The 17,838-nt window shown below is 43.7% G+C and overlaps 1 protein-coding gene across 4 annotated transcripts in view; it reads left to right on the forward strand.

Annotated features, from left to right (window-relative positions):
• Nucleotides 1-1,265: 1,265 nt before the first annotated feature.
• Nucleotides 1,266-17,838, forward strand: part of SNX14 (sorting nexin 14) — an 87,617-nt gene continuing 71,044 nt past the window's right edge. For 2 of the 4 annotated variants that reach the window (XM_067560730.1, XM_067560731.1), the window contains exons 1-6: nt 1,266-1,496; nt 7,975-8,095; nt 8,864-8,940; nt 9,046-9,124; nt 11,679-11,722; nt 14,689-14,776. In XM_067560730.1, coding sequence (XP_067416831.1) covers nt 7,991-8,095; nt 8,864-8,940; nt 9,046-9,124; nt 11,679-11,722; nt 14,689-14,776 — 393 coding nt within the window. In that variant the 5' untranslated portion in view covers nt 1,266-1,496; nt 7,975-7,990. The remainder of the gene's footprint in view (nt 1,497-7,974; nt 8,096-8,863; nt 8,941-9,045; nt 9,125-11,678; nt 11,723-14,688; nt 14,777-17,838) is intronic. The other 2 variants (XR_010922079.1, XM_067560732.1) reach the window with 1 other exon arrangement.

Consider the following 17,838-nt stretch of genomic DNA (forward strand, 5'->3'; position numbering starts at 1 on the left):
AATAAAATATAGCATATACAGTTTCTAAATGCCATAGGCTAGAGATCCTTGCTGCCCTAGGACATAGGTAATCATAACTCCATGTAAACATTCTGCCATCAGGGGTCTTCTATTTCCAGGGGCTTGGTACAGTATGTTAGGCAGCAGGGCTTGAAATGTCACCGAGCCTGGTCACTGATCTCTTGCTGGAAGGGATCTTTTCGTGCATGAGGTACAGCGGGGAGTGGCTCTTGCCCCAAATTAGATCTATCTTAAAACGGTTCTAAAGTGCTGACTTCTCTTCTCAAAAGCTGGCTCAAGAAAATGGCAAAATTGAAAATAAAACCTTTCCTCCAAGGTCACTGAACTAGCCCACAAAGCAGCGCAGTGGGCACTACCACTCGGGGACTCCCCACCCACCAGTATCTCTCCCCACGAGGGTCTCTCGAGCCCGGGGGGGGGGGGGGGGAAGACTGCTCGTAACGGGAACAAAATGTAAAAGGGAGAGGGGGAAGGGAGAGGATCACAGGAAACAGTAGCTGACTGAGGCTGAGTCCACGGAGCCAGCAGCCAGCCGGGCGGCACGGCACGGCACGGCACGGAAGAGCCCCCCCCCGGCTTGCTGGGCTGGCCGGCGCGTGTAGCCCGTAACGAGGAAACGGCCTAAAAAAACGAAGCCGCGCGGTTTTCCCACCCCCGTTCCCACGGCCCCCAACAGCATCCGCCCCCGCGGCGGCCTCCCTCCCGCTGCTTCGCCCCACAGCTGAATATCTGCCCTCGGCGCCGGGCCTCTTGCCCAGGCGTCGCCGCCATCGCCCCGAGTCTCTCTGTAGGGCCCGGCCAGGGGAGCAGCAGGCCGCTTCTCCCGCGCAGCTCCCCGCTGCCCCCGGGCCGGCACCTCCCTCCCTCGCCTCCGCCCCACCCGCGCAGCCATCTTGAGGGCGGCCCGGGCCTTGCCCCGGCTGCCGCGATGGGGCCGAGACGCTCGCGGCAGCGTTGCGTAGCCAGCCCGGCCCGGCCCGGGGCGGCAGAGCCCATCCAGGCCCTGGGGGCACAACAGGAACCGGGGCTGCTCCGCTCGATGTTCATCATCGGCGCTTTGCCATCCGCCGCCGCCGCCCCTCAGCCCGGCAGCAGCGCGCGGCTGGGTCCTAGAGCCCCGCCCCCCACCGCCCGATTTGCACGCACGTACGTATTTCGTCACACGCGACGCACGTCGCCCGTGCGATCACATGGTGGGGGGTGGTGGAAATCACGTGACAAAGAGCGGAAGCCACTCCCTCGCCCTCGTCACCGTCTTCGCGCTGTGGCTCGGAGTCGGGGGTCCCCGCGCTGGGTGGGCCGCGCCTCTGCCCCGCTGGCGACCATGGGGGGAAAGGGTGGGCGCGCGCAGCGGGCGAGAGGCTGAGGCAGCGCGCGCGGGGGCTGGAGGAGGCGCTGCGGGAGGCCTGCCGCCAGTACCCGCTGTGCTGCTGCATCCTGCTGGGACTCAGCGCGGCCACCCTCCTGCTGAACCGGTAACGGCCCCCGCCCTCCCCCCTCCTTCCTTGCTGCCGTTCGCCGCCACCCCAACGGGCGGGGGGAGGGCGCGGCTGTGGTGCTGCGCCCCGGGAGCAGCCATGGCCCGGGGTGGCGCGGTCGGGTCTGGGAGGGGTGGGGGGCAGACGCTCCCCTGCTTGCTGGCCGGGGCCCGCGGAGGCTGGTTGTCTGCAGCGCGGCCGTTGGGCCGGGCCTGGGTGGTGTGTTCGGGGCCGCTCTGCAGGCCCGGCTGGGGAGGGGGCGATAACAGCTCCGGGTCAGCTGGGGCGCTGTCATCCCTGTTGTAACGGCGGACAGAGGCCGGGGAGGGGGGGGACGGGGAGAGGTAGTGACTGCTCAGCGCACCCCAGGCAGGGGCGTGGCCCTGTCTGCCAGTTCCTGGTGCCCGTGGTCAGGAGCAGCTGTTCTGGCTGCCTTGAGTCTCATAGACTTTAAGGGTCAGAAGGGGCCATCGTGATCATCTAGTCTGGCCTCCTGTACGTTGCTGGACACAGAACCGCACCAACTCCTGTAATAGGTCCCTAACCTTTGGCTGAGTTGTTGACATTCTCCAATCATAAGACTTCAAGAGAATCCACCATTTACACTAGTTAAAACTGCAAGTGACCCATGCCCCATGCTGCAGAGGAAGGCAAAAAAAACGAAACAACCCAGGGTCTCTGCCAATCTTACCTGGGGAAAAATTACTTCCTTACCACAAATATGGTCATCAGTTAGACCCTCAGCATGTGGGCAAGACCCACCAGGCAGGTACCTGGGAAAAATAATTTTCTGTATTAACTCAGAGCCCTCCCCATCTAGTGTCCCATCTCCACCAGCTACTGGCAGTTGCCGATGGCCCAGGGAAAATGAGGGCTTAGTTCAGATGGTTTTCTGTTTATCCTGTTAACTTTAAAGCAGAGGTAGCATCTTATCCTCCTCCTGGCAACATGGTGAGCAATTCAAGGAAAGGTTTGTAGTGAGGGGCCAAGCTGTGTTGGTGAAAGGGAGCCAGAAAACAGCACCCTCTGCCTTTACTCTCCCATGACCCCAGGCCTTCCATGCCTTTAGCAGGTTAGTGTGATATATGTGGGTCTTCCTTCTCTGCCCTGGTAAACGGACCTTGTAATCCATTGGTCCTGCCTGTGTCATGACCTTGAAGCGCCCTTGCCATTTGGCCATCAGCTTGGATTCTGTAGACGGTAGTAAAAGTAGGCGCCGTCTCCTGGCTCAAAACTGCGGAATCTGGCTCCTTTGTTATACTGCTGTTCTTGGGCGTGTTGTGCCTGAAGCAGGTTCCGCTGCGCGAACATCCCCAGGGCAGCTGCACGTATCCCGGTTCTCCTGTTCCTCCCAATTCTCTCGCAAGAGGTCAAAGAGACCCTGGGGTTGCCTACCATAGAGGAGCTCAAATGGGGAGAAGCCTTTCAGTGCCTGGGGGATTTCCTGTATGGTGAACAGAAGGGGCAAAAGCAATGTGTCCCAATGCCATGGGTCGTCCTCTACAAACCAGGATGGATACAATTTTTTTTTTTTAAATAAAAAAAATTGGGTTTTTTTTTTAACTTAAATCAGATTTTTATTTTTTTTAAATCATCAGTAAAATACTAAATGTCTATCTTGTTTATAAAATAACAGTTACGACTAAATCTCATCACAAACATGCTAAACCTACACTCACAGTCTCATAAAAATGAATTAGTGGCTCTAGTGTGTCCAGCCTAACTACCAGCTCTTGCTTCTTGAAAGTTCTGGGCTTTCAGTTTATGTTTCTCAGCAGACTAAAGTCCTTGTGCAAAGAAAGACACAGACTGGATAGGATTGTTGTTGTCCTGTGCATATGTGGTTGTGGAGCTGGGCCAAGCAAGGCAGAGGAGTTAGTTAAGACACTGTCCTAAAGACAGAGACAAAGAACGGAGGCAGAGTAGACAGGAACAGTGGAATGGACTGGAATGAAAAAGGGAAGACATTATTCAGTACACACACAGCTTCCTATATTCCCTAACACATGTTCCACAGAAAAACTGGAAGATTGCTCAGTTCATTTATGCCACTAATTCTCCTTTTTGCATTGTTAACAATGAACACTTCATTGACATGGTTGAGTCCTTACGACTAAGCTACACTCCACCTGGTAGAGCAGACATTGGTGGAAGGTTGCTAGATACAGTGTATGAGAAGGAACTTGAACAGTGTGCAAGAAATACTGAGGGGAAATTTTTCAGTTTAAGCCTTGATAGGTGGAGCAATGTACCCAACGATACAGTAATGTGTGCCCGTGTGACAACAGAAGATGGGGTTGCATATCTTTCAGAAACAATAGATACATCGGGAAATGCCCACACAATAGAATATTTAAAAGAAGTGTCAGTGAAAGCTGTAATAAACTGTGAACAAAAATTCAACTGTCATGGGCACAGTTTTGTCACAGGCAATGCTGCAAAGATGAGAAGATACTTACAAGAAGAAACAAAAGGATGCTCCTTAATAACATATGGCTGCAGTGCCCATTTAATGCATCTTTTAGCCAAAGACTTAAGTACATCTTCTCCAGGAATAAAAGGTGATGTTGTTGAAGTCGCAAAATACTCCCATAACAACCATTTTGCTTCAGCTTCACTGAAGAGGGCAGGAGGATTCAAACTAATTCTCCCTCAAGATGTTTGATGGAATTCTATGGTTGATTGTTTTGAGGAATTTATTAAGAACTGGCCTTTTCTCATAAAACTGTGTGAAGAAAACAGTGATAAAATAGATGGAAGTATCTAATCCAAAGTATCTAACATTGGGTTAAAGAGGAATGTAGAGGATATGCTCAGTATAGTGAAGCCTATATTCATAGCCTTAAACAAACTTCAGAGAAATTGTTGTTGCATTGCTGATGCTGTCGAAATTTGGAAGGCACTTCAAGAGACATTGAAGAAAGAAACACCTCACCAGAAAGTTAAACTGCAGGCAATAAAGAAGCAAATGGATCAAGCACTAACTCCGCCTCATTTTCTTGCGAACATTCTCGATCCCAGATATAAAGATAGATGCCTAATTCCTGAAGATGATGATGCAGCTATGGTATGGGCATCTCAAAATCACTCCTCAGTTATTCCAGTCATAATAAATTTCAGGGCAGGAGTGGAACCATTTAAACAGTACATGTTTGCTGATAATGTTTTGAACAATGTTACTCCCCTGAATTGGTGGAAATCATCAGTCAGGCACCTTGAAACAGAGTTCCTTTAATTGCTAAACCAACTTTTCATAGCAGTAGCTTCCTCTTCAGGCACAAAGAGAATATTTTCATCCTTTGGTTTTGTTCACTCAAAGCTAAGAAATCGACTGGGAGTAGAAAAAGCAGGAAAACTCATATTTCTGTTTGTCTATGAATAAAAATGACAGTGGGGGTGGGGAAGATGAGAGCTAGTTGTAGAAATTTTAAGGACAGTGTACATTTAGTGTTGTGATGACTTGTCTGTTAGAGTTAATAAAATTTTAAAATTGAAAAGAAAAAAAAAAGTTGAAGGATAGCTGTCAGCCAGCAACTAAGGAGACTAATGCAATTGCAAATGTGAAACATTTATGTAACATTTAAGATTTAGTTTAATAAAATGAGTGCTGTTGTGTTTGTGTGTGTGATTTAGATCTTACCATTCCTAATGTACTGCTGCTGCATCTGCAGCTTGACACAGGTAATGAGTATAATGTACTATCTCCTAAATTAATAAAAATCAAGTTATCTAAAAAATGACAAAGTATACCCTCCTAGATGTTGTAAAATGCTGTATTGAGTTGTAAATTCACATGTTTTAGTGATCAGATTTGCACCATTGTTTAAGAAATATGTGAAGAAGTGTCAGTGGGAAACTTGATTTAAATCAGTGATTTTTCTCTTGGTGATTTAAATCATGATTTAAATCAATCCACCCTTCCACAAACACATATAACCTGCTTTCAGTGTTTGGTGGAACCGCTCCACCAGCCCATCGGCTTGGGGGTGGTAGACTGAAGTCCTGAGCGCTCAGGTATTCATTAAGCGGCATAGCTTGGCCATAAAACAGGACGTCATGTTGGTGCGTTGATCAGTTAAGATCTATCGGGGAATCCCTAACCCTGGCGAAGACCTTCACTAGTTCGGCATTGATTTTTGGGGGCCGGGGTTGTCAGCAAGGATATGGCCTCGAGGTATCAGATTGCATAATCAGTGATCACCAGGATGTAGCGGTTTCCTGTCCCGTGGTTTTCCAGTGGCCTCACCAGGTCTAGGCCCATGTGCTCAAAGGGGAATCCCTACCACAGGCAGGGGGATGAAGGGCGCTTTGGATACCCCCTTTGGTCCAGTCTGCTGGCACTCTGGATAAGAGGCACAGTGGTTCTTTACTCCTTGATGGTTGCCTGGACAGAAGAACTGTCGGAACACCCTCTCAAGGTTTTTTTTCCCTCCTGAGGTGACCAGCCCAGGGTAGTGCGTCGGCCAGGTGCAGGAGCCTGCATTGCAGCCTTCATGGAACCAGCAATTGTAGGAGGTTCTCCTGCATTTGGGGGTCCTTGGCCACCTGATAGAGGTGATTTTCCCAGACTTCGAAGCTATGGCCTTGCGGGGGCCGGCCGCCGTCTCCCATCTCGTGGCCAAGGGTCGTCGCTTGGTCCTAGGCATGGCTGAGGATAGGGTCTTCCCTCTGTTCCTGGATGAAGTTGCCATTGTCCTTGAATTCCATCTGGCAGCCCTCCACGGTCTCTGCCTAGGGCTGGGGACCCCTCTGGAGTGGAAGGAAGAGCCCTCCCTCGGGTCTGCCTCTGTCGGTCCTGTGAGCAGCCTTCTCTGTGGTGCCCCTTCTTTGTCCCCATTTGGGTTCCGGCACCCATAGTCTCTGAGGAGATCTCTGAACCAGGGCCAATCATGCCTCGGCATCATGGGGTAGGCCAGCCGAGGGGCGACATGGACCTTCAAGTTCGCAGTGGGGGCTAACCTCTACTTCAACCCGCGCCGTCGGTAGTGCTCCGTGGATACACTGCAACTGTATCCCCACCCTCGTCGCTCTGTGGTTGGGGGCCACACCGTCTTGGATGAGGGTCTGGCTATATCTGGTGTCCTCCAGGACTTGCGTCTGGGTCCTGCTCAACCTTACAGGGATCACCAGTTTCTCAAGGCCTCTCTTCCATGCCCGGCCACTAACACCTGGCCGAAGCCGCAGTCCACATAGAGGCAGTCGCGGCAAAAGTGTCCCTCCTGTCCGCACTTGTAGCACCGGTCCCAGCTCCCCCAGGGGGTGCATCTGTCCTTGGCAGGGTGGTTCTGTCCGCGAGACTCCATCCCCCAGGGTCGATCCTTGATTATCTGGGCTTCTTCCTTCAGTGTTCAAACTGGAGGCCAGAGTTCGGGGAAGGCGCTGTGTCCTCCCAGGCCCATCGCTGAGGGGCCTCCCATGAGCCGCCCCCTCCTCTCTGAGTGTCCGCTTTGCGGGGTTGTGGTTCTTAATTTGACAGCGTTGGCAAGGGTCGCTGGCCAATTCTGCTGTACACATCCCCTCCCTCCACTGGGGAGGATCTTGGTGGATTATTCAAGAACGACTCTCTTGGCAACTTGGGCCCTGATCACTCTTCTGACTCCAGCCAGCACCACGCCCAGTCTCAGAGATGCTGGGCCAACGCCTGCAGCCTGTCCCCCTAGAGGTACTGTTCCTGGCAAAAATGCTGGCGGTAGGACTCGGGGCTGACACCTACCTGATCCAGGATAGCAGCCCTGACCTTCCCGTACTCAAGGGCCTCCTGCAGATCTAAGTTCTGGTATGCAATCTGGGGTGGACCTGTCAGGTAGGGGGCCAGGAGGGTGGCCCAGTACTCGGGTGTCCACTGAGCAGCGGTGGCTACCCCCTCAAAGGTCACCAGAAAGGCTTTTGGGTCATTCCTATACCCCACATTTGTGAGTCATACTGAGAGGTGGGTAGGTAGGGCCCCTGGGTCCAGTTCCGCTGGGTCAAGAGGAGGTGGTCCCCCAGGCCATAGCAATTGCGCTGTCTGTTGCACCAACTGCTCCTGCTGAGCCTCGTGTGTGATGGGGGGGGGGGGGCGGGGGGTCCCTTCTGCTTCCAGGAGTACTGGTTTAACCCCTTCATCTCCAGTGCGCGCTAAGTACACCCCATCATAAACACACAGAGCAATGGTTCTCAAATGTTTTGCATGGGCGACCCCTTTCACACAGCAAGCCTCTGAGTGCGACCCCCTGGGCAGCTGGGGCTGTCAGCCCTAGCCCCGCCACCTGGGGGCTGACAGGTTGCAACCCCCACTTAGCCACCGACTCCCCCAGTTTGAGAACCTCTGACATAACAGGTAGTTTTTAGTAGTATTTCAATTAATTTCTGGTAGAGAAAAGAAATACTTCTGTTCATATGTCATCGTGAAAAATTTTGCTGTAAACATACCATAACATACCATAAGGTATTGTCTACCTTGTTGTACAGTAATTTTTTTCTGTTTGTTTACAAGGTATCTTCACATTTTAATGATCTTCTGGTCGTTTGTTGCTGGCGTAGTCGCATTCTACTGCTTACTACAACTAGAGTCTCTCTTGCCAAATATTCTTTTTACAATAAAATATAAACCTAAGGTACATTTAATTTTTCTTTGTCTTGTTTGTTTAGTTTTTCTCCATTTATTTTGTAGTAATATATACAAACAGTAATTTTAGATAATTTTATGCTCTTTTAATGAGACAGTGGTGAATGCAGTTGATATTAACTTGTAACCTTTCTATTGTGAACAGTCTTCACATACAAATAAAGGCCCTAATTTTGTAAATATATATTTGTTGAACCCAAGGGAACTGTTTACATGAGTAAAGCTAAGTACATGTGTTTGCACCTATTTGTACCTTATTACCTAAGGGCTTGAAATATGCAGTTTTCAGTGTTGGCAATTCAACTGCTGCCTGTATAATGCTTTTAAAATGTCTGTAGTAGTTGCATTTTTTTATCCTAAGCCTGCATGATAACATGATGCTAGTAAAAGAGAAACATTTCCTTTGATAAAATGAATTCAGAATATATCTTACTGGCCATACTCTGCCTGCTTAAAATGAATCTGAAGTTTTCAAGAAAGAAACATTGTCAATTCTAAATCACCTTTCTGCTGAATTAGAACTGTTTTATGTTGATGGGTTACTTTTAATCTGTAAGTTAGCATCCTTTTATTAAATTCAGTTGCTTCCATTTTGTACTTTACTAACTTAATTGTCTTTGTATTAAAAAAACAAACCTGTGATATTTTGTGCAATTTAATTTTACTTAAATCACATACAGTAAAAGCAAATTGGCTGATGCATAAGTGCATTGAGAGAAATAATTTTGAAAAATTAAGACTACTTTCTCTTCCTTAGCAAGTAGAATTACAGGAGCTATTTCCCCAAGGTCACAGCTGTGCTGTATGTGGTAAAGTCAAATGCAAAAGGCATAGGTAAGTGAAATATTTGGCATTCCTTATAACACTTGTTACATTTTGTACTTTGGGGAGAGAGAACCTTCTTTTAAATGTTGTATTATCTCTCTGGGTTTCTTACAGACCAGCATTGCTTCTGGAAAACTACCAACCATGGCTGGATCTACAAGTATCTTCCAAGGTTGATGCCTCTCTCTCAGAGGTAACTATTATTTAATTGTCAATTACTGTTAATTATTTGACATGATTTCAGTGCATTGAAATTCAAAACCACTAATCTTTTATTATTCCAATCCGTCCTTAAGATTCAGCACTACTTTTGGGCATCAGAAGTGAGTCAAATCACAATTCTTGTATGTATTAAAAAAGTATGAAATCAAGTAGGAATAGAGAGATCATATTACCTCTATATTTTGTGCTCGTGCAACTGCCCCTGGAATTGTGTCCCATTTTGATGTCCACAATTCAAAAAGGATGTTGAAAAATTGGGGAGAGCTCAGAGAAGATCAATGAGAATGATTAAAGGACTGGAAAATCTGCATCATAATGAGACACTCGAGCTCAAATTGTTTATTTTTTCAAAGGGAGGATGAAGGTGTGACTTGATCACAGTCCATGAGCACGTAGATGGGGAACCGAAATTTTATAATAAAAGAGTATTCAATCTAACAGACAGATATAATAAGAATCAGTGGCTGGAAGTTGAAGCTAGAGAAATTAACTTGAAATAAGGCACAGATTTTTAAATGAGCGTAATTAACCAATGGAACAATTTACTACATGTTGTGGTGCGTTTTCGATCATTGGCAATTTTATAATCAAGATACACTGTAGTTCAAATAGGAATTAATTCAGGGAAGTCCTATGGCCTCTGTAGTATAAGAGGTCAGGCTGGATGATCATAGTGGTGTCTTGCGGCTTTATAATCTATGAAAATGAGTGCATACCGAAACTCAGGCAAAAGGTAGGTCAGGGCTGAGATCATTACAATACTAATACTAAATAATAAAATATTGTCCTATGTTATCCCTTGTTCTTTCCAGTCTTGCTGTTATGCACTCTGTTGTGACTAAATTTAGATTAAGTTCTCTAAGACAGGGAGCATTTGTTTATGTGAAGGAGGCAGCTTGTTTTTGGGTTCTTTAAAATAATAAATAGTACCAATAATTAAGATGTGCAATGACTACTCAAAGAAGTCATTTATTACCCATGACCTAGAATTATTCCCTTCCTAAATGTGAGTGCATATTTTAAAAAAAATAAAACATTTCACTTTTTTATGCAATAGCTGACTTTTTTACATCATCTTGACAATGCACAGTGCATACCTTGAGAGCAGAATGAGTTGAGGAGCTCTGATTAGCAAACATATTAATACTTGTAGTTCATTCCCATCTAGAGATTAACAGATGTAGAACCTTTATTTAAGAAGCTTATCTTTTTGGAAGTAAATGCAATGAGTATATACTAGAGGATGATGGTGTATGGTATTCAGAGTTGCTGTTTTTATGGCAATATTATAGTTACGTATCTTAGAGAATCATGAAACTATATTACAGCCCTCACTACTCCAGTTAAGTGTGAAAGAAGACACAATGGAGAAGACTTGGTGCTGGAGTGGGGCATGATTTTCCATGTTTCCACTGCAAACTCTGGGTTATAGAATGATGCTGCTACTCATGTAAATTGCATGAAATATGTGTTCTGCTGTCCCATTCGTCTTGGGCTAAGTTCAACATGTGATATGTTATGTAGTTGTAAAAGTAACAAGTGGCATAAAATTAATCTGACTGAAAAATTACTTACTTGAATTATCTACCAATAATATCATATTCGCAGTGTAGGTTTAATTACCTCTTGATCAATGAATTTGTGGGGCTTTTTATGTCATAAACCGTGGCAACATAACATTGCGAAAGAGCTGATCAGAGATGTCTGTAGCCAGCATCACAAAAGAAAATGGTGTTCCTGGTTCAAAACTTTCTTTGAATTTATCATTGGTTCTTTGTTTTTTAAATTCCTGGCTCCCTTTTGTTAAAGAAGAGACATGAGGGATAATATTTTACGTTCCTAAGCATGTGGGTAGGGATGGTTATTTTACCTGTCAGACCATTTTATCCCTCCATCAGTCTGATTGATGAACACCCTGTAAGTCGTCATATTGTCCAGCATGGTCAGAGTGGGCCACTTGGCAATCCAGAACCCAGCAGCAGCATGACTGGCTGTGTTCTCTACCACCTAGGATCAGTTACTCTCATCGGAGGCAAATATCTCGAGCATCTGATCGCTGCTTTCTAAGGCTCTCCTCTTATTGGTTGCACATTAACTTTCCAAGATCTCAATACCTTCCAGTCAATCAGGCTTACTGCTCTGGCTTGCTATTGAATGCTTCATCCCTTGACCTATAGTCTCATAGTTCCTCTTCCTGGCAGCCATGGGCCCTTCTGTGAAGGCCCACAAAAAGCTTGTCCTACATACAGCATTTGACTGTGTGACTTTCAGCCTTACACTGTTGGCTTAGAAATACATTCCTCTTCTCCTTTTCTCCGGATGTCTTCCCTTTTTTTACATACTCTTCTCTACCCAGTGCATTGTGTTTCTCCACTTTTAATCTCTTGTCATTTTGGAGTTATAATGTTTATGTTTAATGAGATGAGAGAGGCTGTTCGTGTATTTTTTTCCTTTCAACTCTTTGAAAAGGATGTAGAATAAATAGATTGCTTATTTTGTAATGCGATTGTCTTTGTTCTACACAGGTGCTTGAACTGGTGCTGGAAAATTTTGTTTATCCATGGTACAGGTATGAGTTTTCCACAAATATTACTTTTTCTTCTAATGACCACTCATTCAAAACAGTATAGTGGAAACAGTCCTTTACAAAATACATATTAGATTTTCATATTAAAAAAAAAAAAATGTAAAGATTTTTTCACTTTTTAAATAGAACAGTGTCATCACCTTGGTTTGTTTTATATCTTATTGGTTAAGTAGAATGGATCAATTTATTCTAAATTAAAAATATTTTTAAAATTTTGTGAAATTTTATTGAAACTATAAAAACATTTTTAGGTTATTTGTTTCAATAATTTTGTATCTTAGTGGGGCTTTCCTGAAAAAAGACACATTTTTGTTGAAGCCATTATAAAAGATTAAAAAACTGTAAACTTTTAAAATGCTCTTTTATGGGTCATGTTCTATGCTAAAAATATTTCTCTGACCCTATGTTTCATGTAGTGTCTTAATCTAAAAATAAACTTTTTGTTATATCCTTTAAAAAAATAGAATAAGGAAAATACATTCAAGTTATGAGCTAAGGCTTTGACTCTGCAAAGACTCTACACATGCTTAATTGTAAGATTTGGGAATAGTTCTATTGAACTCAAATGAGACTATTCACATGCTTAAAGTTAAGCATGAGTGTGAATAAGTCTTTGCAAGACTGGGGCCTGTATGGGTTTCTTGTGTTTTGTTTTTTAACTTAAAGGTATGTTACTGATTAGAGTCTGTACACACTTTGAAGGAAAATAATTTAAACATTTCAATTCTTGGTATATTAATGCCATGATATAAGATTATTTTTATTTCTAAAACAAATAAGACACTGAATTTCACCTAGTAACTCTGAATTTGGCTTTTCCCTTCTTGAAGGTCATGTTCGTTAAAAGAATCTGTCAATTACTCTCATCTTTTGTTTTATTCTTCATTGTGTGTCTTAACTACTGGAAGTTCAGAATTTTTTTTACAGGCTTTCTATTTATCCAATTTATTTTTAAATATGCCTGAAGCCTACATGTCTCTATTTAGTTATGCCTTTGCTTTCGTTATATTGATATTGTTTGGAATATACTGAACAAAGCCACATACTTAACTGCAGGACAGCAGAGGGAGCTTGAATACCATGTTGTGCATCACCAAATTGGATAACCTTTGGGTGTTCATTAGCTGAGTAGACTTTAAAGTATATGAAATCCAGAGGACGTTTTGTGGAGTTCCTTTTAAATAAAATAAAATTGAAGGGAGCCCACATAAGTGGCTGTCTTTAGTGTTTTATAATTTAAAATCAGATTTGATTGCAGGTGGTGGAGAGTCTATGGGCACTGTATCTTATGATACTTCAAACTGACAGAGAGAATTTAGATTCATGATATTATATGTAAGAATCACAGGGTCAAAAAATGTTAGCCTATGTGTTTGTATTATGCTTAGCACAATGGGGTCCTGCTCCTGACTGAGTCCTCTGAACCAGGGTTTAAATTCAGCCAGAGCTCTATGGAGCGGAGCTCCAGGAAATATTTTCAAACCTACAGGGCTGAAGCCCCATGGCTCCAGGAAATACTTTGTGAGAATTTAAGCCTTGCTCTGAACACCTTAGCATAGTGATAATAAAAAGCAGTAAATTAGCACTTTGATGGGGTAGGGGAAATTTTCTGAAGTCATGCCTTATTGCCTGAAGCCTTGGGGCAATATACAAAATTGAAGGATTATTTTTACTTACGGGCGAATCGTCTTATTATTTTGCCCTAATGACAGTCAGAATTGTCTAATGTTCTGGGATTTTTTTTTCCTCTTCCCCTTTCCACAATTCCATCCCTTCTCTCAGTTTGCCACTTTGAGGAAAGCTGTTTCTCCCAATTGGGAAAACAAAGCCCTCAGCAGAAGCAGCTTTGTAGAAGGGGCAGACTTCAAGGATGGGATCTGGGTTTGGGATCTCTTTCTGCCCCAGTCTAGAGCAGCTGGACCAGAGTTTAGGGTGAGAGAAAACTGTAGGATGATATCTTCCTATTCAGGGAAAGGAGTCCAGATTTCCTTGACACCAGCTAGACCTTTTTAGGCAGGAAAAATGGGAACTGGGCCCCAGAGAATATTTTTCTTGACCCTGCCAGCTGATGCCATCTTCTACCATCATGCATACTTTGTGTATTAGAGATCTAGCATGCTATTGCCCAGTTGGGAGGGCAATCGGATGATCTGCTTTTGGTCAATTTTTAACACATGAGAATTCAAAAAAATTTTGTATTATAGGTAACATGCATATAGTAGTATAATTAGAGCTGGTCAAAAACTTTCTCATGGGAAAACTGTTTTGTCAGAAAATGCTGATTTCACACAATCAAAATGTTTTGTTGGAATGTATCAATTTCATTAAATTTTTGAAGGAAATTATCAAAACAATAATATAATATAAAAGTAGAAACATTTTGACCATTTTGAAATTTCCCTTGCGATGGAAATGCAGAATTTCAACCAACTCTAATGATAATGTTGAATACTTACCGCATTTTCCTTCATAAAGCTTTGCTTCATAAATTTAGGTTCATTCCATCCCACCTAACAGGTTAACTCTTTTTTCTTTTTCTTTTTTTTTTTTTTTTTTTTTTACAAATAGGGAAACTGAATTAGAGGTTGTTACTTGCTCAAAGTCGTGCAGTTAGTCAATATTAGAACAAGAATTCGAACATAATTCCTGGCTGTTAGTCTTACGCTCTGACCATGCCTCTCAAGTAACAGCTAATTACAAGTGCAAATTTATCTGCTATATTTAGGTGTCTGTATGTTTCTATGCTTGAATAGAGGACCAGTCACTAGATGGCTCTGCCCAGTTTTTCTGTTTTCATTTAAGTTGGAGATAATTCTTATGCTTTCAAGTGCTACCTTTTAAAGTTTTATTCTTTCTTTTGGAAGTGTCAAATTGTAATATGGATGGATTAATTACAGACTAATATTGTCCTTGGGTATTTCATCATGATTTGTTTTAAAACTTTGCAGGGATGTAACTGATGATGAGTCCTTCGTAGATGAGCTGAGAGTAACATTGCGGTTTTTTGCATCTGTATTAATTCGCAGAATTCACAAGGTAAAATGGAGAGAGAACATGATTTTATATGTAAGAAGTGGTATCTAATGCCAAAGTAAATCTTCTTGCTTTAAGTGTTAACAAAAGAAACGTATTGTACTTTTTTTATACAGAATTACCTTTGACAGTTTCTTCCTCTTTATATCCACTTCCTTCCTCTGAAACTTATCTCCCATGGTACTCTTGGCCACAGACCAATCCTATAGAATCCTGGCCAATGAAAGTGTTTATTCCAGATGTTTTAGTAATGCTTTATGTTAGCACCAGACTAGAATATCTTCTGTGGTACATTGGCTGTTCCTAAGGTGATTCATTTTAAGGGAGTAAAGAGAACTACTAGATATCGGGGAGCTGTTGTCACTGTAGCTACCACGTGGTTTCTCTAGCTGTGCTTAGGTTCTGTGAAGGTTTTATGCTTGTTAACAGGGTAACTGCTTCAAATAACTCACTCTAAGAATCCCAATAGGTATGACTTGTGTGGAGAAGGGTTTGTGTTAACCTGGAGTCATAGGATATGAGAGTTTATGTGTGTTAAGTAAAATTGTGTGATGGGGCACGTTGGACAAAGACCAACAATCGCATATGCTGGTGGGTGCACAGAAACACAGAGGCTTGGACTTCTGCATGGAAACTCCACCGACACTGTCCATTGAGAACTTCGGGCTTTTTTAAATTTGAATGATCATCGGTTGGCTTCTGAGGAGAGGGAACAGGGCACAGAGTGGGTGGCAGAGCTAGTCTGTGATCAGGAAGGAAATGTTGTTGGGCTTTTGTAAGACCAGACTTTCCTTCTGGGAGTAAGAAGTGGAGGCATTATCAAATACAATCGTTGCGTTTCTTGTATTTAACCACAGTAAACATAAGGTTAGTGTAGTGATCCCCAAACTTTTGGGGTTGCACTGCCCCAGGAGCTGCAATCAGGAGCCAGTGCAAAAGCCATGGTTAGAACCATGAGTGGGGCTAAGCGTGGAGGCCCAAGCTGGGGCCAGGGTGTGGGTTGGAGCTGCACCTGCAGGGTCTGATGTCACAAATGAGTCTGGAAGCCAGGGCCCAGAGCCCAGAACAGGGCGGAGCCCAGGTGCGGGATGTGACCAGGAGCCAAGGCTGGAGCTGCAGTCAGGGAGTGGGGCTGGATGGCACTTCCTCTCCGCTCCTGTGGGGGCTGGCCCAGGCCTCACTGTGTCCCCCTGAAGGTTCCTCTGTGCTCCACTAGAGGGGCATGCCCCACACTTTGGAGACCTCTGGTTCATGGTTTTTTTTAAAACCAGAATTTGGAGTTCTGATACATTGGTGGGATTTTTGACAAGATCTGCACGACTCCTGAACGAAAATTAGAAAAAGTAGTCAGCACTGCCCAATGTTCACAGACAAGTGTTCTGAGAGGAAGATTAAAAGGGCTGTACTAGTGACTCAGAGATGCTGTGTTTGAATAAGATGTATGTCCAGGAAGGGGCATGTCATAGCAACTTGTGTGTGAATTTAGTTCTTGTGAAAAGTTTTGGACTGACTACTCCCTGTCCTTTAAATAGGTACAGTATATGCAGTAGAAACTTCCTGATGCTCTGTGGTAAGGTGCCACAAGCCCATTCTGCAGAAACTACCTCTAAGTATCTTTGACTTGTTGTCAGAATAGGAGTGAGAAGCTAGCTCAGTTTCCATGTTCATTCAATACTGGCCTCTCTGCTTAGACGGCTATCCAAGAGTATTATTCCACCTTCGTAACAACCATTAATAAATTATTTTTCCTGAGCTACAAGTTATACACACATTCTGTAGTAGCTGATGGACAACCTGACTCAATCCTAACTGAATGTGAAATCTGGATGTCTTGCTTGTTAACAGACTTGTGGTACTGCAGTTGGTTTGTAAGTTAAGATGGGGACAAATACTCAGCAAATGCTGTCTGTATTGTAGGCATAATATAAAGGTATGCATATGAAGCAAATGTTTCAAAATGGAAATGTAGCGTAAGTCTTAGAATTTACTTCAAAATTTTAATTCATATAACTTGAGCATACTTGGCGTTATTAGATGACTTAATTGTTGATCCGTTGCTATCATTCATGAAGAGTAAGACAGTGATAATACCTTATTATACAGGTATTTGAAGGAGATGTTATATGCTAAATGATTTGAGTTCACACATAATCATATTTTAAACATATCTAATGTGAATTAGGGGAATTTTCGGTGATCTTTTGTTCCTGACAAGAAAGATAGAATAATAAAGATTTATATTTTCAGCCAGGCTTGGCTGAGAGCAAAAATATATTTGATCTTTTGTGACACGTAAGCTGTGTAAGTGTTAGATGCTATGAGGAGAATTGCAGAAGCTTAGTTAGCTACAGGATTTTAATCAAAACAGAGTCCCTTTTATATATTTTTAATTTTATACATTTTGTATTAAGATTGCATTTAATGTAGTACATTTAAACTTCTTTTCTGTGTTTATTGAGCAAAATTTTGTGAATATCTGTAAATAACAGACACTTAGATGTCATCACGATAACTTGAATCATGCAGGAGAGAGAATGCATGTGTGCATGAGTGAGATGACAGAATACTAGATCCTGGAACTCTCAAAACTAATCCAGAGTGATAAGGTTTGTGAGGTAATATCTTTTATTAGACCAACTTCTGTTGGTGAGAGAGACAAGTTTTCAAGTACACAGCATTCTTCTTTGAGTTCTTGCACATCTCCATTCCAATGTAGGTGTGTGCACTCCCCAAGCACATTTGCTGGATTTTTTTCTCCTAATGGTAACCACTGGATCAACTTCAGTGCCCTCTGAAGCCTAGCACTCATAGCGCCGGTATAAAGGGCCCTGCAACCCCCACAGACTGCCCCTTCAGTTTCTTCTTACTGCCTGTGATGGTTGCAGGAACTTTTCATTGCTCAGGCAATTCTTCCCAGTGATTTTCTCCTCTTCTTTGGTGTATATGGTTATCATAGTACTGCTGGTTGATTTGGATACCTCTGCATTTAGTCGGCGAGGTTTGTTCGCTTCCTGGTGCCGGGGCATGTCTTTGTAACCGGGCTTCAAATCCTGCACTTCCTGTGG

This window comes from Emydura macquarii, unplaced genomic scaffold, assembly GCF_026122565.2.
Source record: "Emydura macquarii macquarii isolate MOO-44397 ecotype Brisbane River unplaced genomic scaffold, CSIRO-AGI_Emac_v2 contig_2297, whole genome shotgun sequence".
Taxonomy (NCBI): domain Eukaryota; kingdom Metazoa; phylum Chordata; order Testudines; family Chelidae; genus Emydura; species Emydura macquarii.